The sequence below is a fragment of the Nilaparvata lugens genome, chromosome 13, assembly GCF_014356525.2.
Source record: "Nilaparvata lugens isolate BPH chromosome 13, ASM1435652v1, whole genome shotgun sequence".
NCBI classification, from domain to species: Eukaryota; Metazoa; Arthropoda; class Insecta; order Hemiptera; family Delphacidae; genus Nilaparvata; species Nilaparvata lugens.
The window spans coordinates 27,346,831-27,369,650 of record NC_052516.1 but is presented as its reverse complement, the minus strand read 5'-3'; the positions used below and the strand labels follow the sequence as shown (position 1 = coordinate 27,369,650).

The window sequence follows — 22,820 nt, the reverse complement described above, 5'->3', positions numbered from 1 at the left end:
ATGTAATATCGAGAGCATAAGACTTGCTCGAGAACTATACGTATTTTAATTTATTTATTGCCAATATAAACAAAAATACAAGCAAAATTAAATACACAAATTCATCAAGCTATTTCCCAAAAATGCTAGTCCTTAATTTAAGATAAACAGTCAAGAGAATAAGCTGTGCTATTTTTAAAATTCGCAATTAATTTTTGTTTGAGATGAACTAAAATTGTCAATATCTTAAATTAGCACGAATTTCATAGACAAACAGGAAAGCAAAGAACGAAATAATATAAAACGTTCACAGTTCATAGAATATTAAACTTTCATGACAACAGTATTTCACTCAAATTTCAGTGGCAATAGATTCAAAGAGATTTGGTATAATGAAACACTATATTACTATAAGTATACTTTACTGGTGTCATTGTTCCACTGGAAATTACACCATAGGTGTTGAAACACATATATAGCTTTTCAATCAATTCGTGATAATTTTAGACAATATTCTAGAGTTTCATTATGTATATATCACTATATCTCACCAAAAACAATATCTGAAGATTTGGCATTTATCTCCCATGAGAGATCATGTATGATATATTTAAGATCAACTTCCATTCTATTAACCTTGCATAATATAATGCAAAGTTGAACACAGAAACTGAGGGAAAATTATTTATCGTGAACAATGTAACTGAAGAAGATTGAAATAATGAGATCTTGCAAGTGTGTCATCATAATTATATTATTTTTTAGTTAATTTAGGAAATATCACAACCTTGAATCATGAAAGGCTTGACAGAGGAAACAATAGGATGGAATATAACTACTACCCAAAAATGTTTTAAGATTTCAAAAAAGGGTTAAATTACATCTTACACTAACAAGTATAGGACTTTTATCTTATAAAACCGAATCAAGGGAATTTTTAATAATGATGATGATAGCCTACAGTTTATGGGGCATAATAAAAAGGATTATGACAGAAAGTAGGTCATAGACTCGCAATTGAATGCATGTACCCATGTAACTGCGGTATCTTTGAAAAATTCCAAGCATGATAAAGATTAGAGATTCCTGTTGAAAAAATAGCATTCTACAAACTATTATGAAGTGGAACATTATATTTCAATTTTTGTAGATTCAAATGCGGTTTTTGAGATTTCATGAACAGGTTTTCTAGAATAATTTTTTTGTGAATTGAAAAGTTGTTGAAAAAAAAGTATGGATTATTTTTTGAGAGTTGAAAGCGCAGTTATCAAACATCTTAAGCTTGGTTTTCGTTAGTGCGTAAATGCCGTCGTCGACCACGACAGGGAGAGAATCTCAGATAGGGTAGATTTCAATTTGTCTACATAACCTAAAAGATTATGTTCAATTATGTTTTAATGGGGCAGATTGAGCTTATACGTTTTTATACTTCTAAATAGCAATATGTTGATATTATTAGTAATGTTTAATTCTTTAATAATAAAGACAAATAATGAAAAGTTATTTGATCAGCTGTTTTAGCACACTTGAAATTTGGACAATATGAATGTCAACAATGCTTGCCGTCGTCGACTGCGGAAATTTACGCACCAACGAAAATGCACCTTTAAGCATAATGAGGTTCCTATTTTTTTAAGAATGGAAAATAAACGTGTACTGATGTATAAATATAATAATAATAGATTAATACTTACAAGAAAAATACAGATGATAAGCAGGAAGCGTGTTCACGCGGGTTATCGGGAGCTTTTCTCCTCAGTGCTTCCATGTTATATCTATTTCACAATTATTAAAGCACATAGGGCACAGTAGCAATAATACTTATTTATCACAGACGTTTTTTAGGCACCAAGTTGGGGGAGAATTACCGACTGTAAAGTGATGCAGCCTGCAACAAAACAATTATATTAAAAAATGTTTCTTTGAAAAAAGGACAAAGATCATAATTTTGTTAGACTTGATAAAGAGTTTCATAAGAAAATGTGGGAGAATGAACAAACTGAAAATCATGCATCCTACAAAATAAAGAGTAATTGATTACAACAGATAAAATAATATTTTATCTATAACTTATCATATTATTTTTTATATTATATTATAATATGAGTTGAGTTTTTTTATCTGTACAAGATCATTCTCAGGGTCAATTCGGAGGTTTGTTCTAAGATCATTCTAAGGTTCGGATGCTACGTAGTAGGAGGTAGGTTACTAAGTAGTTCAAACTTATTATAAGCTATTTGAACTACAGTACGTAAGAGACAAAATCCAAGACTCTTATTCTTTTTAAATAGTGAATTCGTTTGCACTGTTCAATAAAAATATTAATAAAATTAAAAGAGAATGAAATTGTGGTAAATCAAATGCGCGATCAAATAATAGTCTTATTAATAATTATTACTGTAGGAGAATAATAATAATTTACAAAATTAAATAATGAAGTAAATACAATAGTCATATGAAATGAATTGGATCCTCAAAAATTGAAAATGTATCTGGTTTAATCAAATCAGAGATAGATTTTTATAACATAGAGTGACCTGGCTTGCTCAGGTCTAGTGTCAGAGTTTTCAGGTCGCAACTGATCAATTTCAGGGTCTCTGACATGAATAACACAGTCTCAAATGTAAGAATTGTAACAACTATATTCAATGAATTAGGCCTATTTAGAGATTTCCAAGGTCCAAAGTGACACAAAAAGTAATTGGTAACACTGCTTCACAATCCACATTTTGAAGATTTTACAAATTACTACTCACTGCTCATTCATTTACTTACTATTGTTTTTATCACAATTATCCAATTGAGAAATACCTACACAAGTACCTCCTATATAGTCTAACGGAAAAGAATTGTAAGACGCCACAGAAGAGAGACTATTTAAACTGAAGAGCAAATACCAAGAGATGCGAAGAGTTGTCATCATTATTAGATAGAAAAAGAGAGATGATTGAGAGATGAAGAGAAAACATGAGAGAGATACTCTACAGAGTTCTATTATCATATCATACTATTGAAACACCTTGTCAGATAAGTGATAAGAGCACACACTATTTCGAGTTTAAATTCACACCTGGCACAATAAGGTGAAATAATGATGATACTAGAACCAGTTATAAATAATGGAAATATAGGTGTCACTTGTCTGTATGCGTCTAGATATCTCAAAAATATTCTATTCGAGAGATAACTTTGAGGGCAGTATCAAATAAAAGAGAATAATTTCAATTTTTTTAGACAAAAGCAACTGGTTGTATTGTTTACATAACTTCTAGTAATGCGATACTTCTTGGGAAAATCAAGTTAATGGAGGATAAGTAATTGGTTTAGATGAAGAGATGCTTCTAAAAACATATGGAGCTAATGACTTGTGCACAATACTGCGATTCGCTTAAAGACAACAGGCGCGGTAGAATTTTTAACATGCGGTTAATTGACTGAAATCTTTGCCGTCGACGTGATGCAAATGGCAGTTTAAAAATTTAAACTGTAGAAAGTTTATTCTTGATTTGATGATTGTAGTTTTAAAATTGAAAAAGTAATTAATACAAGCTTTGAAGAATTTTATTCTCTTTTCAACGATGTATAGTACGTGAATTTTCGTTCATAAAGGCGCTTTACGTTCCAAAAGATAACATTGATCTTATGGGACATTCAATTCAATATGGTGGACGGTAACGCACACTCTTGAAGCAAATCAAAAATTCGAAACAAGGAGAAATTTATTCAACTGAAAAAATCTAGACGTAATCAAGCCTAATTCCTCATTAGATCGTTAAGCAGCCATAAATGTTATTGGTGAACGGCTTAATTTTCCATCTTTATAGTATCATCAACCGAGGCGGAAAAATATTCAAATACCTTTTTATCTCTGGTCTTTGTTATCCGAAATCCGTAGCCTCTAATCATTATCGAGGTTCTACAATCGATATCTTATCGACTCTCGATATATTAGTTGAACTATCGAAATAAAACCAAACTGCATCATCTTGTGATATCGTTGTCGGAAAACTTCGTATTATTCTTTACAGTTGTGTGTGATGTGGTACTTTTAAATGAAGAAAACACAAATTGAAATTGTCAACCACTTTTATTATTATACAATACTATAATATAAACAGATGATGAAGATGTGGCTGGCCAAGCCACGAAACCAGGTTTTGTTTATATTATAGTATTAATATCGGAGCACCGAGCTTCGCTCGTTATTTTTAAAAGTGGTTGACAATTTAAATTTTTCGTGTTATTACTATTTCTGTTACGTGAAGCCACAAATTATGAGCAGTGCTCAAGTGGCATGCAACATGTCAGTTTAAGGACGGAGTCATATAAATGCACTATACTCCTCAATGGTATAAGGACAAGCCTCTACGAGTGTCCTAGTATCCTTGATAAAAATAATTTATAGCTGCTGCACAACCTGATATCCTCTGAAATAAGATTGAAATACTTGAGTCATGAATAATATGGTTCCTTTTTGAGAAGACTTAGTGCCGGTTGCACTACAAATGATAAATGATTTTTATTGCCTTCAAGCCATGAAATACAGCAATTGGTTTGTCAAAGTTTACAAGTTACTAAAATTGGTTTTTGATAAATATAGAGTTCAGTCTATCAAAATACAGAAATATCACAGTAAGATTCAGGTACTTTTGTAAAACACACTGATAGTCCTTTCGGGAACACTGAAAAACTCATTCATATCATACATAGAAGTTTGTATCAGACAATTATAAGTGCCCCGGAGAAACTCCTTGGTTAGTAGTGACCTAGCTACTGCCGGAAGCCTGTTGAAAAGTCTGGCATTTAGGTGGCTAGGGCTATTCCTCACTCTGCTCAGCCTTGTGAATGGAATGTCAACCTGGTACCTGCCCTGGTGTCAAAGTTGTGGATGTCACTACGCAGTCGCATACTCTCCAGAGAAATCTTAACTTTTTTCAGTGATATGAAGATGTAGAAAAAAATTTTAATCGGTTAAATTTTAATCGTGATTAATTGCACGAGGCCAGAGAAGCCGCCTTATCAAGAAGGCCTTCTCTGATTGGTTCTCGTGAAATTGATAACGGTTAAAATTTAACCGGCTGTTGTGCAACCGGGACAGAGTCTATGAATAGGGTACTGGAATAATCCTGCATTATTATTTCGTTTTTTGTAGGAATGACTAATCAAATTAGCATAATTTTTTTTTTGAGCACAAACGAAACAACTAGGAAGTGAATCACTAAAGCTTTAATTAGATGGAGTTCTCTAAATTATGGTCTTACAGGAGAAAAATGGACCCCTAAAAATATGTCCCCGGTTTATACAAAGTGACCCCTGTTTACTGGGCTTCATTTTTAAATTAAAATTACTACGGTACCTAGGCATATTAGCAGATTTACGTTGTTGTAATATGTTACGAATATATCAACTTATTTGATAACGTTTTAGCAAAATTTTAAAAATAGCCATAATATTATTGTGGCTAATATATTTTGTAACAATAAAACCAGGGTTGCCAGACCGTCCCAGATTTCAAGGTACAGTCCCGTATTTGAAGTATTTAAAAATAAAATTATTTGGGTTTGCTGATGATGTTTGACATTAAAAAGGCATGCAATCGACCTGATTAATAACATTTTGGGAAATTAAAAAAAAACAATATTCTTGATAAGTTACTAACTTATAACTTTCACGAAATATTTTCACAAATGAAAGAATGTACAATATTTCAATTCCATGACTACCAGAAAAGTCCTTCCACAACATAAATGCATTATTCTTTGAAATAGCTTTATTCTTTTGAAGAATGTATTATTATTTTGATTTTAATTCATAAAAATACTTTCATAAAGTTTATAACTACAGTAGAGAATGATATAGAATTCAAAAATAGCACTGGAAAGGATTTTTTTATGAATTCCAAAAACCGGTAAAAAACTAGAAGAAAGTATTACATAACATTGTAGCGTACCTACTTTATAGTTAAAAAATGTTAAAATTACAATGATAATCCTGTTGAGTTTTAACAAGAATCATCAATACCGTATATAAGTTTCTTAAAAAGTAAAAATCAACCACGGGCTAACTTAAATAAAATTCCAGTACCCAAATTGTCACTTACTTACACAAGACAATTTTTAACAAAATGATAATAAACGGTACAGGCGAAACAATTATCTTTCAATGAGTGATCGACTAAACTCACAACAAAATAACACGATTTTCAACAAAACAAAACTCAAGACACAAAAGCACTTATACAAAGTTTAAACTAATATTTGTCCATGCAATTAAATAGTCAAGTAGGCTCCTCTATAATTTTGTAGCAACAAGGTCATATCAATCATGTAGGCCTAATAAGAAAGAAAAGATATACTTGCGTTCAAATATTACAGCTTAGTTCTACAACAAAACTACTCCAAAAGTGTGGTAAGAAACATTTGAGTGAGGTTATGAAATCTTGGGAGATTTAAGACCATTAAAATAAAAAAAAAGAATTACAACCTTTAGAGAATCCTTGTTCTATAAATCGGTGACTTCTAAATCAAACATAATCAAGGCCGCATAAAATTTGAAAAATGTTAACATTGAGCACTTGCACTCAGTTCTCAGAATTCAGTAGCACGAACCTTAATAAAACAATAGGCCTACTAATTTCGAGGTTATGTTTTGAATGGACTGTGGATGATCGCAACCTAACATACTAAGTACCGACCGGTAATAATCACCGTTATGACAGAATACTACTTGGCAACAGTAAAATAACATATTAAAAAGGAAAAAAGTCTTTAAGGTAAAAAAGTTGGTGGGAGGTTGAGTTTCTGCTTTCAAATTACATAATGCTAATATTTTGCAGAGTTTCCTGATACACCTGTCATGTAGACAATGGAAAAAATTACACACGTATCTGCTTTAAAATAATTATGCTCAGTTATATCTTAGTTTACTGCTTAGTAACTACTGACCCCCTGGGTTGAAGAGCTCGCTCATAAAAAGAAAAAATTGAAGGCATATCTGCTTCACGATAGCTCATGCTCACTCATATCTCTTAGTCTACTGCTTACTAACTGGTGATCCCCTGGGTGAATAGCTCGGTCATAAACTGTTATTAATCTTTGAAATCCGCAACTTGTAATTTTACAGGATTGGTGAAAATTATGAAAACAGTTCAATATTCTATTACAAGGACAATTTGACAGTTGCTTTCATTGGGGATCCTCTTTGATTAAAAAAAAAATAACTAAAAAAATTGCTTGGTTGCCTGTAAAGTCGGTATACGGGCGAAAGTTTTACATGACAACGACTTGAGTGGTAAAATAATTTTTATGTGAATATTCATTTGTATAGTAGGAAGAAGGATGAAATAATAGTAACAATTTAAAACATTTATTTATACAAAGAATTATATTTAAAACATTAATTTATACAAAGAATCTTGCACTGAACCACAACATTGTGATTAATACAACATAACCTATTCACTTATGCATGATTATGTGATTATGCATTATTGTGATTACTATTTACTACAACATAATTCACTTATTCACCTAAGCAGGAGCAGTCACAGGAGATTGCTTGCGACGCCTGCGCAGGTTGACTGCTCCGTTTCACTCTCTCTCCAGGTGAAAGCCTTCGGATTACTGTGCTGCTGCCGCGTTGCTCGCCACTGCTCCTATTCGTGCTCTTTCCAGACGACCGTGTACCGAAACGAACGCTCTCACTCGCTCTCATTGTGAGCGCATAACGTGGGAATGTAACACAGTTTCTTGAAGTGTCACCCGGCAAACCAATTTATAAGACGTTGTCACGTCAAAAAAATACTTTCTATCACTTCAATCTTGGATCTTCCATGAGAATCAATCAAAATATGGACACAGAAATTCAAGAAAAGACACTGCACATCAATGTCTTGAACCGTTTCAAAATTGAAAATTCCCAAACTAATAATAGGAATGTCATAGCTATTACAAGTACTATTATTAATCATTATGTACATGTTACAGGCAGACAGACATTAACAAAAGTGAGTTGAAGTGAGTTTTAAAATTATGTTGTATATTAATCAGTTAAAATTATGTGTTGGAGCATAGAGGACAGTCTGTGTGAGCTTCCAAATAGCATCAGCTGTTATAGATGAATGAAAAAATTACCTGCACTTTTCAAAACAAGCTTAATAAATGATAAAACACAACAAATTCCTCTCATATGCACTTTCAATGTTTTTTGTCGTATCCTGAAAAAGGTTGGAGGAGTGAGTAAATTCTGTCGACCAAGGAGTTTGATATGTAAAACGATTCGAAGAATGTGTGTTTGAAATTAGAAGCTGATTGATCAAATCGTTCAAAAGTTATTGTAGAATATATGGACAGACACACAGACAGACACCGACTTTGGCCTTGAGTCAATAGCAAGAAGTCACTGATGCAGAAAGGCACAACACAACAGGGCAGGAAGTTCTCCAATTGGCTGATTCTCAAAACGTCAACCCAATCAGTCAATCGAAGAGCTTCCTGTACTGTTGTGCCATGCAGTTCCAAAATCGGTATGTGTGAAAACGATCATACGCTCAGTCATTGTTACTGCACAGTAATCATAGAAGACGGAACAGATCCAACGATAACGTTAAGTTCGCATGCGCATCACGGTGCTGTATTAGTAACAGATGGCCGTTTGATTGGTAACCAGAGAGCTGCTCTGTGATACAGCATTGTGCAAAAAGCTGGAGAAGGCAATACAGATAGATCCGCTCTGTACCTCCAAACAACGGTACGGTATGTGGCAATACTTTAAACGGGTTGCACATTCGTCTATCTTTCAGCAACAGAAAAAAAATCTATTCGACAATCAAACTAGATTTATATCACTGTTGGACGATTCTAGACATACTAATCACAAAAAGTGAGAGACTAGTTCTTCTGGCAAGGATCAATCAGGTTTTCCAATTCAACAAAACAGCTGGTAAAAAGTCCCTCCCACTGCTCGTTTAGTGTGACCATGTTGTGGTAATTTTAGGATAAAATGGGTTATATTAGATTGAATAGGGAGTTGTTATGAAGTTTAACATGCATAACATTGCGCATAATCCCACTGAAGAGTTCCTCAAAAATAGTTACCACTCCGTCAATCGACCCCTCCCTTCACATCTTCCATCAGACACACTCTCCCTCCCACTCCATCCCAGCTCTCTGTAGTACGGAGTAAAAGACATAGTTTCAACATAGAAGGAACAAGGGTTCCTTCTTCGTGTCTGAAGCCTTTTCTGTCCGATTTTGACCACAGTCTACAATAGGGAAATTCAATGACATGCAGCGCTACATGTGGCCATCATTTCAACTGCTCCTGCTTAATTCCATTTTCTATTCCCAATTCAAACATAGGCGAAAGGCCTGAAAACCATTTTCAGCTATTCTGATGCTAGAAAAAGCTAGTTGTAAATTTATGTATTGTAGCCATATCCAAAGTTTCCATTTTGTTGTTAGAGAACAAAAATCTGTTGTGGCGCACTCACACAACTTTCCTTGCCGTTATGAAAATTGATCACCTGACGCTAGTGTATCAACTTTGCCTGATTCTGGGACTGGACTTGACATGATTCCTACTTGAAAAGAGTATATTCACGTGTAGCACTGTGAAGAAGAGAACATCACGCGTATCTTCATGTCCTGGCTGTGAAAGATTTCAAAAACTTTGAAACATTCGCTTGTACGATGTTCCCATCTTGATCTATGCTTGTGAATGAATATTTTGTTGAATGAATTACATTGAATCAAATGTAACATCACAGATAGCTTATATTTGAAATTCTCTCATTTGATTGGTACAACCAGGTCTGAATACTAGTGGAAGAAAATTATTCGAGTACAGGTCACTTTCAAACATCTTAGAGCATGAAAACTTGAAGATATGAAAGCAACATATATGAAAAATTAGAGATAAGCCAAAACTTCATTGAATAAAAACTTGATAATTCAATGAAAAATTCGAATGACTTTGAAAATGACTGTGTCCACATAGTTGAAGATGAAATATCAAATCTTTGGAGAAGTCTTGAAACTTTGAAAAGATTAAATTGACCACTCACAATTCTTCGGAAAGCTCAACAATCATTAAAAACTTATACCCTTTGGCAACCCAGGCAGAAGATTTCGTTGGAAAGTTGAGGAAGGCTACTAATAATTCACAAGATTTCTCACTGATTATGATCTACTGAAAAGCACCCTCATTTGAACAAGCCAACTCGGGAGCCTATCTAATTGATAGAAAGATTCTAATTCAGGCGAAAAATATAAGTGCAATAACAGATATCTCCTACTAGAAAAGAAAGAAACCCATTACTTTTCTCCCTGATTCCCAAATTATACACTGAAAAAGCATGGTATCTATTGTCCTATTCTCCAATAATCCCATAATAATCTTTCTCTAATTATCCAACAATTCTGACAACTCCAATTTGGGAAAGCTCAATTACAGGATCCTCCTACTGTATAATTTGGAAGAAACTATTACTGTTCCCAAAAGACAGCCACTTCAATTAGTCTATTCTTGGTGATTTTTATTACTAGTTCAGACATCGGTTTTCATCATCAGGAAATCTCAGAAATAAGTTATGATGTTTGCTGGTGAAAAGTTGCTTAAATGGTAGGAATATTTCGGATAACTGAGAATTTGGATTCAGAGCTCGCATTGGAGCAGTATTTGAACCGTTCTGAATTGCCTCTGAATTATTTGAAAACACTTCAAATTTTTGAGAAGTATTTTCTGAGATTTCTAAGGTAGAAGTCCTGTATAAAAAATATAGAAGTCATAGAGAAAAAGAATTTCAATTCAATTTGAAGTGTCTATTTGAGAACTTCAGTTGGGAGTTTACTGGTGGAGAGATGGTAAGATTTTTAGAAAGAAATGAAGTTAATCATACAAAAGTTATTACTTAGAACAAGACTATCGAATCAAACAGTCTCCACTTAGTATGAGCAACAATTATTACACATTACCATTACTGGTTTACATAATATTATGTAATGGTATAGAATTAATTCCTCCTTATAAATAATAAAAAAACTGTATTTTCTCAAGATATTGACAGCTTTGATCATTCTTTTGATCATATTAATAGTAAATAATTGAGTATTATACATTGAAATGTAATTATTAGAGTGTGAAATGTTTAGATTTGATCAAAATATCAATAGTTTGCAACAATATTCTTCTTAACAAAATTTCATGATTGTGAAGCCCAGTTGATTTGCTAGTAGAAAAAGGAAACCATTGTAAAAGTTTGAGAGAGAAAGGTAAAAGTTTAGATTTTTATTTATTTTGATCAATATTTTCATGTATTCTAAGGCAAGAATAACATTGGAAGCATCCAGGAAAATGAGGGAAGTTATGATGAGCAGAGGACATTATGAGGGCGAAAAAAGCCGACTTTTAGCGAAGTTCTACATTTTTTCAACAGTCATCTATATTTTCGACACAATCTTGGATATTTTCAATCTGGAATCTGGACAATTCGAGGAGAAGATATTCCGATTTAAAAATATCAACATGCTTCTCTGTGGATTAGCCTATCCACTTGTTGATACGGATACTTACAGGTACCTAATTACAAGAAATCTATAATAATCTGAATTTGAATGGTAATTCTTTTCGAAAATATGCCAATAAAGCATGAAAAATGACTGTGTAGATGCGGCATTTTGCTGAGTATACTCTCTTAGTTATTGTTGATATGGTAGTAAGTGTAGATACGGTATTCTTAGTCAGTGGCGATCCTCTAGTTGCTGGTATTCAATACTCCTTATATGCTTGCAAAGATACAACATCTAACAGGATAACGTTATTGTACAATCTTCACCAAAAACACCGTATGCACACATTCACCAACAAATCCATAAAAATGTCATACAATTTTTAATACTTTTGCATTTCTAATTTCATAGATGCAATATCAACATTTGAAAGAAGCAATCATGGAAATAGTTTTGAAAGTTATCCTAATTAAATGAACAAATGTTCGACAAACATGTTTGTTGAAACAGTTTGGGCAAATGTTATTATGTTTGACAAACAATGTTTGCCCGTGGCCAGTGTGGACGCGTCACCAAACAAAATATTTGTAAGTGGGGAGAACAAGCTTTTAATTTTTACACCAAACACTGAAAATGTTTGGAAAAACAGTAATCTTTTATTTGACAAACAATAATTGTCCAAACTTTTTAAAATGTTTGTCCCTGAGCCCCTCAACAAACAAGTTTGCCGAACATGTATGTCGAACATTTGTTCAGTGTGGACACGGCTTTAGCTTGTTGGGCGACTTTGGATGTAGACTTTGATGGACGTTTTCCAAGTTTTTCATTTATTAAATTATTACAATATTACAAGAAGTAACATTCACTACACATATGCAAGCTCTTTCGAGCATGCATATGGGAGTAGCAAATACATAACATATAAATATTATGAACTAGCTGGCCCGGCGAACTTCGTACTGCCAAATAGTTGATGCATCTGATGACAAACATTAGCTGGATGCACACCTGAGGAGGTGCGATGCGGCATATTGCATCCAGGTGCTTCTTGCTTATTGGTTTGAATGGAAGAACTCACACTCACTGAATTGGGCATGGGCTGGAACGGTGTGAAAAGGCGATCTCCATAAGATCAACACTTTGTATCACCAAGCCGCGCCTCCTCAGGTGTGCTTAGTCTTAGCTGAATCTGATGCACTATATTTTCATCTCAATATGGACTTTAAATGTGCTTAGTTAGATGTGCATCAGTCTGTATTTTCAGATATGGTTGAATATGCAGCTTGCTGGGATGGGAAATTGAATGGTATATCTCCTTGCTGCTGATTTTCGTATGCATATTCTAAATTTACAGCATTTCGAGTTCTACGACCCAAGTTTGGACGTCGCTCGTACCGCGGCATTATTATTAGAAGAATTGAAGCTTTGTGAATCAGTAGAAACACAATAGAAAAGAAACACATCTACCGGCGGCTGTTGGATGAAGCACAATGATTATAACACCTGATTTTTATTTGTGTGTGTGGCCAGCTCACAAATATTCTCCCATAAGGATTACATGTAAACTTTGAAGGACCTTAGGAAAGAGTTCTGAAGTTGGATTATAAATTTGATAGGCCATAAACCTGGTCCTGAACATAACGAACACAACTAAAAAAAAAAAATCAAATTCGGTGCACACATAAAAAAGTTATTGAATGTCAAAATTTGAGGGTCGATTTTTATTTATATTTTATATAGATTACTCGAAGTACAGCGTTTCTCTTAGCATGACAGAAATAAAAGTCTAAATAATTGTTACTGCCTCAATGTTTCATATTACTTTTTTGTTCGTTGCGGTTGAACCAGGTTTCGGTTTATCCGATTTCGGCTAACCAGGCTCCAGTTTAGTTATTTTCAGCCAGATCAATTCATTTTCGTGTCTTCATCGAGTATGTTAGCTACTATTTTTATGAGCATATCATTGAATAATTTCTATTTAGGCTTATCACGAGAAAGGTTTGTATGCAAATCGTCGGTTGCCCAAAAACCTATTGAGTTTTATTTGTGATTAAATGCCACAAGAACCAATCAGAGGAGACTTTTCACGACTCTGTTTAATTTCGTGGCATTTAATCAAGATTAAAATTGAACAGGCTTTTGTGCAATCGGGCGTTAGCCTTTATTATTATTTTCTGTATTATTTGTAGATGTAAATGTTTTATCTGCTCACAACAACATGTTCTTTGCGAATGTATCGCATAATCAATTGAAAGAGAGGATAATTTATTATTACTATGACTGGGGAAATATTATTCTTGTTCTTAAATACTATCCAAGAACTTCTTCAAAGGTCAGGAATCTCTTCTAAACTGAGAAACACAGTAATTTACATCAATTTATTGTCGAGTTGCGATCAATCAGGGCATCAACCAACATAAATTTATTATGTATTTCAATTGATTCTATTTCGCTGATTCTCAATATCTTTTTTTTGCAGGCTGCTATACTCCATAGAGCAACAAGGCCGATTTGATTCATCAGAAAAATCGTCTCGCGCCATGAAAAACCTTCAAGAGAAACTAGACAAAGAACTAGATCAAATCAACAAGCTCACCTACTTTGTTATAGTTTTCATAATGGGAACTTTGTCTATTGCACCTCTCATGGCGGCCATTTTGAAAATCTACCCCAAACTGCTAACAGGCTCTGGCGAGTCAATTGATGTCACAAAACTGTCACTGCCTATCAGCTTGTGGTACCCCCAGGAATACGCCAACATATACACCTATATCCTGCTGTATACTTTACAGATATTCTATATTTATCTGTTTTCGGGGTACATGTACTGTGTACTAACATCAGGGTTCATGGCACTCAAAATTACAATTTACAATTTGAAATATCTGTGCCTCTCCGTTGAGGAGGGTCGAAATCGACTTGAAGAGATGTCAAGAGAAAATTCGAGTTTTGAAGACCAATGTTACTTGGAGAATAAACTGGGCTTGGAAGAGTATATTGTGAACATTATTAAACTCCATCATATGATTTGTAGGTGAGTATGTGTCTCTAAAACATAAATATATATTATTACATCCATATCAGATTATGGTGATAATACGTTTCTACGAGTATTCATAGTGATAAATAATTTTGTGTAGTGCAAATAATACAGTTGTTTCTACAATCTATCTTATTTTCACCCAGATAGTGGATAAACACTGAGATATTGGATTACCCAAGATAGTAAAAGTGTAACAACCCAAACTAGTTCCTAAGCGTTCCATAGTTTATAAAAGTATCATGAAGCTGCGTTTACACCGAAGTTAATAACGCAAGTAATTAACATTTTTGCTATCAACTGATGTTAAAATTTGTATTTAATACAAAAGTTAATAACATCATTTTGAGTTGCGTTTACACCGGAGTTGATAACATGAGTTATTGATAAAAAGTTGTCAACTTGACTAAATCGACAAAAAATTCTCTTGAAAAAAGTTGATAACTCGTGTTTTTAACAGAAAATTCCTTGTTATTAACAAGATTTATGTTATCCATCGAGAGTCGGTAACTTTTGTTAATAACAGGTTACTATATTCCCCGCAACCCCCTCGTCCAGCATCCCTACCCTACAACTACAGCTGTTCCCTAATAACTACAGCTGCAGACAAAAAACGTGACAAAGTTATAAACTTTTGTTGATAACAAAACTAGCAGCCAAAAGAAAATGTTATTAACTTTTGTTGAAAACTTTTGTTTTAAACTCTGGTGTAAATGCATTATAATTAATTCACATTAGATCAGATGAAGATCATTATTTCAATGATCACACACAAATGTTTCAATTCAAATTTGAAGACAATTTTTTGCTTTTTATTCCGGCTGCTATATCATATGAATAGTCTCGTTGAATGAAATCATATTGAAGTCAATTATATTGATAACTAGTAGTTCTGTGAACAGTAGACCTCACGCAGTATTCTCATCCACAAGTACCCGATTGAAATATAAAGAAAATAATTGAAAATCTCAGTACCCTTTTTTAAAAATATTTTATCACGACATGTTTCGGTCAATTATGCCATTTTCAAGTGATATCTATACCTGATTGAAACTATAGACCTTATGGAAATACAGCAATAGACTGGCTTCTCCACACATCTTCTGTGTAATCACTTGTCAGCTGATTTGTGATGAATAATTCTATAGTCTGATTTTTACTATAATATTGGCGTATGAAGGAGGCTTCTTTTTCCTTTTATATTATCCTTGAGATACAAAATTTCCATAAACCTTGTATATACGTCGACGCGCAATTTAAAAAGGAACATACCTGTCAAATTTCATGAAAATCTATTACCGCGTTTCGCCGTAAATGCGCAACATATAAACATTTAAACATTAAGAGAAGTGCCAAACCGTCGACTTGAATCTTAGACCTCCCTTCGCTCGGTCAATTATCACCCAGATAGTAGCCTAGATAAACACTGAGATATTGGATTACCCAAGATAGTAAAAGTGTAACAACCCAAACTAGTTCCTAAGCGTAACATAGTTTATAAAAGTATCATAAGTGTTTACAATAATAAGTGGTGACAATTTAAAGTCGTTCATATTGAAGAATGATAGATTTGAATGTTGTTTCAGGAGCACTGACAACTTAAACAGGGATCTGAAAAAGATGTACACCGTTTGGAATAACACGATTTGCTTTCAAATTTGTGTATGTTTGTATTCTTCAGTAAAGGTAAGACACTCAATTGATCGGTAAGTGAATAATCATTATAAAAATAAGTGATATAATAGTCTTGCAGTGTTGACAATTATTACAGTATTGTAAAAATTTGAGGATAAACAATACAATGAATTGAATGTTCTTGATTCTCTGATCATGATTCTCAATAATTATAAGTTTGAATATTTGATTTCAGTGGCAGAACTTTCAAAAAATCTGAATCTGCCCACATTCCAAATTTAGAAACTCCGATCTAGTTGGAAATTTTGAATACGCTAGCTCTCTTAGGCCCGTTTTCTCAATAGCAGTTCAATCCAAGTCTTACTCAATTCAGGATTAGAGCTATGGTCTCATTAATCATAATGTTTTATACTCCAAGCGAATAGACCAGTCCTATTTCTACCTGGATCGAGTAAACTATACGGCTTTCCCTGTCCTCTCCTGTAGAAATCTTCTTATCCGTTTGAAAGGAAATTAGGAGAGTTATTGATATGTTACCCAAGTTATTTGTCACTTCATTCGATTGATTGATTATTTATTGATTCATACAATAAGTCATCATCAAAATGATAGGGAGATAAGAAATAAGTAACCTTTTGCTTTTCCTCTCCAAAAATTAGATAAGTTTACACATAGTCCGAAATAGGCCAAGTCTTGTACCGTAGTTGTTGACTTCAGAGAATTCTTCAGAGAAAAATTTGAAAACAATATTTTTACTGATTTTTTAGGATGTAGTCTACTTGTTCGTTGGCTGATTTATTTGAATGGAGAATCTTCAATTTTCTATAGAGAGCTTTCAATTTTCATTACTGAATTTTGTATCTTTGAAATAGTACCAAGTTGGAAATTCTTTTATAGGGTTTTATAGCATCATTCTTGAATTATTTTATAGCGTCATTTTGTATGATGATTTTCATTTTTCCTTTTCAATTTTATTTTTCCAGATGGAAGATCTGGTTTTGAAGGTGGAGCACATACTTCTTGTCGTACCATTGGCATATATTCTATTGTTGTATTGCTCCAATGCTCAAGAGCTCTTAAATGAGGTGAGACACCTACAGTTGATTTGATACTGAGAATTGAAATGATAAACGACATAATGATCAGTGAATGAAGAGAGATTACAAATTGCAAACGAATTATATTTAGTAATTTTCCAACTATTATGCCCCGTTCACCAACCTTGGTCAAGGCATTTGAACATGGTTAAAGTCTATCAGCTGGCCAAATCAGAAATAATTTGTTCCACCAACACCAGTTATTTTTGACCACGGTCAAACCAATGTTTAAGTTTGACTGCCGCCGAACGGACGATCAAATTATTTGAACACGATCAATTTCCTTGCTTGTTTGTGGGTTGTTTTTGACGCAATGAAAAATTTCAAAGTTTTTAGTGCGATTAATTTAGTTGTAGTAAGTTATTTATTAGGTTCGTTCTCGGAATCCTTTAATTGGTATATTATTATAGAATAGAAAATAAAGGAAGATTTTGAAAAGGATTTGCTTTACTCTTTTATTAGGTACACAGTAGGCCTATGTTATTCAATCCTTCAATCCTTGAAACCTTTGAATCCTTATTCAAACCAATGTATCTAATTAGAATTGGAATTTTCTTTTGTTCATAAAAAAAAAATTCAAAACTAATGGCGATTTGTAAATCTCTTCATACAAGAGTATTCGATTCATATTTGAATTATTATAAATTATTATAGATGTGTGACTATACAAAACGTCTGTGCCAGGGGCGTATATAAGAAGGGGGCCTAGGGTGCCCGCCCCGAAATAATGAATATGAAGAAAAATCAGTACAGTAATTACAGAAAAAAAAAATCTGAAATTTTGACGGCCTGACGGTAAAGTAAAAAGGGCATTCAGCGCAAATTACCCTCCGAATATGAGCAGCAAGAGTGGTATTAAGTATCATGGGGTGCTACCATATTTACCATATTACAGCATTTAATTTGGATTTTCGTTCAATAATAATTATTAATTCATTAGCATTTGAATAATTGCAATATCTCAGTAATTTTCATCCATCAAAATCAGATGTAGCCAATAGCAAGCCAGCAAAAATGTTGGCCAACTTCAGAAAAGTAGCCTACAGCTACAAGAGTTGACCATGTTCAGATTTGACCGACGGAGTTTTGATCAATCCCGAGGTTGGTGGAACAGTTGTATGTTTGAACGAGTGATCAAATTTTGACTATGGTCTAATTGGCCATGGTTAGGCTATATTTGATCAAGGTTGGTGAAACGGAGCATAGTATACCTTTTGAAATAGAAAAAGTATCAATGTCCGAAACATGTTGTGATTAAATAATTCATAAAGGGTACTGATTTTTATTTTTATTTCTATTTCTATAAAAAGTAGCCCTATACAGAAAATAGATATACTTTTTGAAGTTGTTACACTTTACAGTAAGTGTTAAGTCAACGTATTTTGTTTAGCAAGATTTTTCATTTGAATTATTAAAATATCTACAGCATTTTTCCTGGCACACAGGCTTTGCTCAGGTGAGGAACCTTCTTCAAGTTTTGTATATGTATATTATATATTGTTTGTACTTTCAAAAAAGAAGAATAAAGATAATTTAAATTTCAATAAACGCAATCTCATCCGAATTCAAATCTCTAGAAACATCAATTTCTCGAAAAATCCTACTTTGAGCCTTATATCTTTTAGAATTATTTTTGTTCATAGGGAGAAAATTTCCGAACCACAGTGTGGGGAAGCTTCTTCGTGGACAAGCCGAAATGGTACAAATCATCAATGTTGATCATGATGATTCGCTCAACAAAAGAATTGGAAATCAAACCTTTCGGATTCTACGTCCTCAACCTGAAAACATTTTCTATGGTGAACCATTATTTACTTGTGCAATCAAATAATTGAGTATCACAATATCAACAAGATAGTTGGATAGTTTTACAAGATTACAAGATGGTACAGTCCGGGTCCTGTAGCTTTGCCTATCGACTACAATACTACTCTTTCAAAAACATCGAAATCTGTAGGGAGATTTTCCTTCATCTAGGGACCTAGGTACTCGGGAGCGTATGTTTTTTCAAAAGTAGGAATATCACCCCGCGAATCATACCTTGTCTATATGCAGTTTGAAAGTCACGGAGGCATAGCAACGGAGCTCCGTGAAACTGTAGTGCACAAGTCCAAAAAAAATTGACAATAAACTACGAATTTTGTGTCGGCAGAATATTCAAAAATTAAATTTTGAACAAGCACCGTAGCACAAAATTCGTAGTTTATTGTCAATTTTTTCAAACCTACAGCACAAAATTCGTAGTTTATTGTCAATTTATTTCGGATTTTTTGTGACATGTGCACTACAAGTTCACACTTCCAGCATAGGGAAATTGGCATTGAAAAATGACCTTGACCGCGACTTCAAATGCGTTAAAAAAAAAACGGTGATTGTACAAAATTTATTTTTTGGATATTCTGCCGACACAAAATTCGTAGTTTATTGTCAATTTTTTTTAATTTTTCTCGGGTTTGTGCACTACAAGTTCACGGAGCTAGCTACGGGACGTGTACTATAGAATAGTAGGCAGACAGAATATTACTGGAGACAGTGTAAAGCGATTTATAGTTAAACTTTTATAAAATTTGTTTGAACTTTGAATAGTTGTATTTGAAGTTGTGCTTTTGTTAAAGTGGCATTGTATTATCAATGTGGTTTCAAATTATTTCTAGTTTATTTTTCTAATCCTCCAAAAATATTATATTGATAATCCATAATAATACAGAAATTTATTTTGACACTTATACATTATTTCCGAAACTGCTCGTGTTTGAAATAAAATATAAGGATACCAGTAATCCTTCATAATTTGAATATTCAAGTAATCAAAATATTCAATTATATATCATAATTGGTGTGTATATTTTTTATTACGTAGCTTTTTTAATAGGTTTCGATCTGAATTTTGTATGCCAGAATGGCTGTCAAAAGTGTTTTCCTTTCTGTATTTTCAGCTAAGGACTAGGAAAGGTGTGTTCTAGAGGATATAAAAACTATCAAAACTTACGCCAAAGCGTTCCTTGGAGTTTTCAAATATTTTTCGAGAACAATCAGTACAGAAAATTTCAAACTTGATTCACAGGCTCAGCAAATTCAAGTTCAGGGATGTTTGACTGTATCCCAAAATCATGTCTAGAGTTGATCAGTTCAAAAATAATTTGTCAGAAATGTAGTACATTATCTAGTTATTACTGCGATCCATTGACAGGAGTTTGAACTAGGTCTCGGATAATTTCTTCAACAATCAGGAAAAATTAGGCGGGGCTTGATGTCTTCTGATCGAAGCAGTTGCTAATATTTGCTTTAGGTTCCGTTCATTGGAGATTGGTAAAGGCGTATGAAAATAATAGAACCTGAAGCTGAATTTTTCAATGAATTTGTGGTCGTGACTACTTCGAGTCTTTGAATTCAATACTGATGAATATAGCAATGATACCTTCATTAATTTCCAGTAAAATCATAATATAATGTAACCGGTGACGGTATTTTTAACCCTACACCACACCTGACATCATTTCTGTAACCGGTGACATATTTGTCTCTATTTGGTTTAATCTTCCAAAATATGAAATATATAAGAATACATGTGGTTCGATAGTCATTCTTGCAGACTATACCACCGCTGGCCACCAATGTAAACGGAGGGGGGTTGTTTCTTCTTTTCTTTAATATTTGCTAAAATTATGCTATAAAATCTCTATTTGAATCCTTGAATGGTTGGGAGCTTTTAGTGGATTCGTTCATTCAAATGCACAGATTATCATCATTGTCACATATTCTAGCAAACATAGTAACTATAGTAACTACGAGCCAGGAACTTGAATGAAAAATACTAATCAAAATTCAACCTCAGGTTTATTGAACTCTAAATCGGTAGAACAAATTATTAAAAGTCATTTAACATGTTAAATTTTCAAACAGAACAAAGTTATTCAGCAATCGATTCAGGTCAAGAAGACATACTCAATTTTTTAATCTATACAATTTGGGAGCCTGCTAACTTGCTGCAACTAAATTCGGGCCTCGGTCATTCTATGTTACTAAATTTTGAGCTATAATACGAAAACAACAAATGTTTGGCACTCACCATTTTTGAAATTAAAATTTCGACTCTTCAGAATCACACACATAAGATTAAGAAAACTCACTATACTGGAACTCACACGCACAAATAATTTCCTGATTCTACTCCCACTAACTCTATTGAATTTGGTTTCCTATTCAACAAGATAAAAATTACTGATAACTGAAAACATAACAATTTGTCCCTCTGAATGGGAAATGGGCCCATTCAGAGGACCGAGGCTCGCACACCGTTACATGTTTTCCCAGTTATGTCTCAATTCGAACTGTGGCCCTTTCACTGAAAATTATTCCCCCTCCACGAGCGTTGAGTGAGCATAACTTCCAGTGGAAAAAAGCCAAAGCTGAAAAAAGGTCAATGCTCGTACAATTTTCAAATATAGTGGCTTTTTCGACATGAAATTGAAACTGTATTTGAAAAATGCACGAAAATTTTTGACAACGAAGCAACAAGTTAGCAAATTCAAACAAGACAGAGTCAATTCTCACACTAAAAACGCAGGGTTCAACATACAGTTAGAATCAAAGTTCATTTCAGTTCAAAAACCTGAAAAACAATATAGGAAACACAAAAACAACTACAATAATACCCTCTCAATATCACACTATTACAATAATTTTAGATAGACTACTTGCTCAGACATTTTCTTGACAGAAAAAATGTCTATGCTAACCAATAATTTTTTCCTATTTTTCAGGTGATGAAGGCGGCATATTCCTATTTCAACATGCTTAATTCATTGAGGAAACGAATTTGAAACCACAACATATTATGTATGGAATTGAATTTTTATTCCTCATTCGCTATACTCATCTTTTCCTTGTAGAGTTTATCAAGATTTTAGCTTTCCTCATTGTCTTCATCCTCTTCAATTTTCTCTCCATAAAAATATAATCTGCAACTCCAAGTATAGAATTTATTTGGGTTTTCTTAAGTCCTTCCTACTTCACATGTATCTCCATAAAAATCTCATTCTATAATATAATAAAGGGAAGAACTGGCTTATACATTTACGGGATAGGAAATTCACGAATGACGCATCATCACGTCTGTACTACTAAACTGATTAACTTGAAATTTTGCATATAGATTCTTGATTTACCAAGGACGGTAATAGGCCTATTTTAAATTCTTCAAGATTCCAGTAGGTCAAGTTTTCAGTTAGACCCTCGCAGAACACGAGTTACCTGCTTGTCTAATCTAAAACTCTAAGTATAGACTCTATTATGGGTTCTCCTTAACTTATTCCATCCTCAGATGTCTTTAAGAATTGTTCTTTTTCTTTTCATATCCCTCTCAATATCACAACCAGGAGAGTGAACAGATTTTCAGAAATGGAAACTTCACTTGATGTAACGTGATTGAATGAAGCTTCAACTTTTTTTAGTTTGGTTCGCTATCCTACAGTGATTTTTCTGACCATTTGTTGAATATTTTATATCAATCGTCATAAACGAATTATCCATTCCATACTCATTCAGAGATACTTATCGTAT

General features: G+C 33.4%; 2 protein-coding genes across 7 annotated transcripts in view; one reads left to right on the top strand and one right to left on the bottom strand.

Annotated features, from left to right (window-relative positions):
* LOC111052166 (probable multidrug resistance-associated protein lethal(2)03659) overlaps positions 1–21,346 on the bottom strand; it is an 84,366-nt gene extending 63,020 nt beyond the window's left edge. Inside the window, exons 1-2 of one of the 6 annotated variants that reach the window (XM_039440217.1) lie at positions 21,328–21,346; positions 1,674–1,867 (exon numbers count right to left, since the gene is read on the bottom strand). In XM_039440217.1, the coding sequence (XP_039296151.1) occupies positions 1,674–1,747 (74 nt within the window). In that variant the 5' untranslated portion in view covers positions 1,748–1,867; positions 21,328–21,346. Of the gene's footprint in view, positions 1–1,673; positions 1,868–2,516; positions 2,661–2,754; positions 2,905–6,083; positions 6,254–6,462; positions 6,614–21,327 lie in introns of those variants that run through there. The other 5 variants (XM_039440218.1, XM_039440214.1, XM_039440215.1 and 2 more) reach the window with 5 other exon arrangements.
* LOC111052165 (odorant receptor 23a-like) lies at positions 10,753–22,222 on the top strand. The gene is made up of 7 exons (XM_039440219.1): positions 10,753–10,841; positions 11,302–11,552; positions 13,966–14,520; positions 16,113–16,212; positions 17,145–17,246; positions 18,902–19,057; positions 22,022–22,222. Exons 1-7 carry the CDS (start codon positions 10,839–10,841, stop codon positions 22,079–22,081), a joined length of 1,227 nt encoding a protein of 408 aa, XP_039296153.1. The 5' UTR covers positions 10,753–10,838; the 3' UTR covers positions 22,082–22,222.
* The last annotated feature ends 598 nt before the right edge of the window (positions 22,223–22,820 follow it).

Excerpts from the sequence above, each read along its gene's own strand:
- LOC111052165 (XM_039440219.1), top strand. Across the intron at positions 14,521-16,112 it reads CTCCATCATATGATTTGTAG|GAGCACTGACAACTTAAACA; the intron begins GTGAGTATGTGT and ends ATGTTGTTTCAG. Across the intron at positions 19,058-22,021 it reads ACCTGAAAACATTTTCTATG|GTGATGAAGGCGGCATATTC; the intron begins GTGAACCATTAT and ends CCTATTTTTCAG.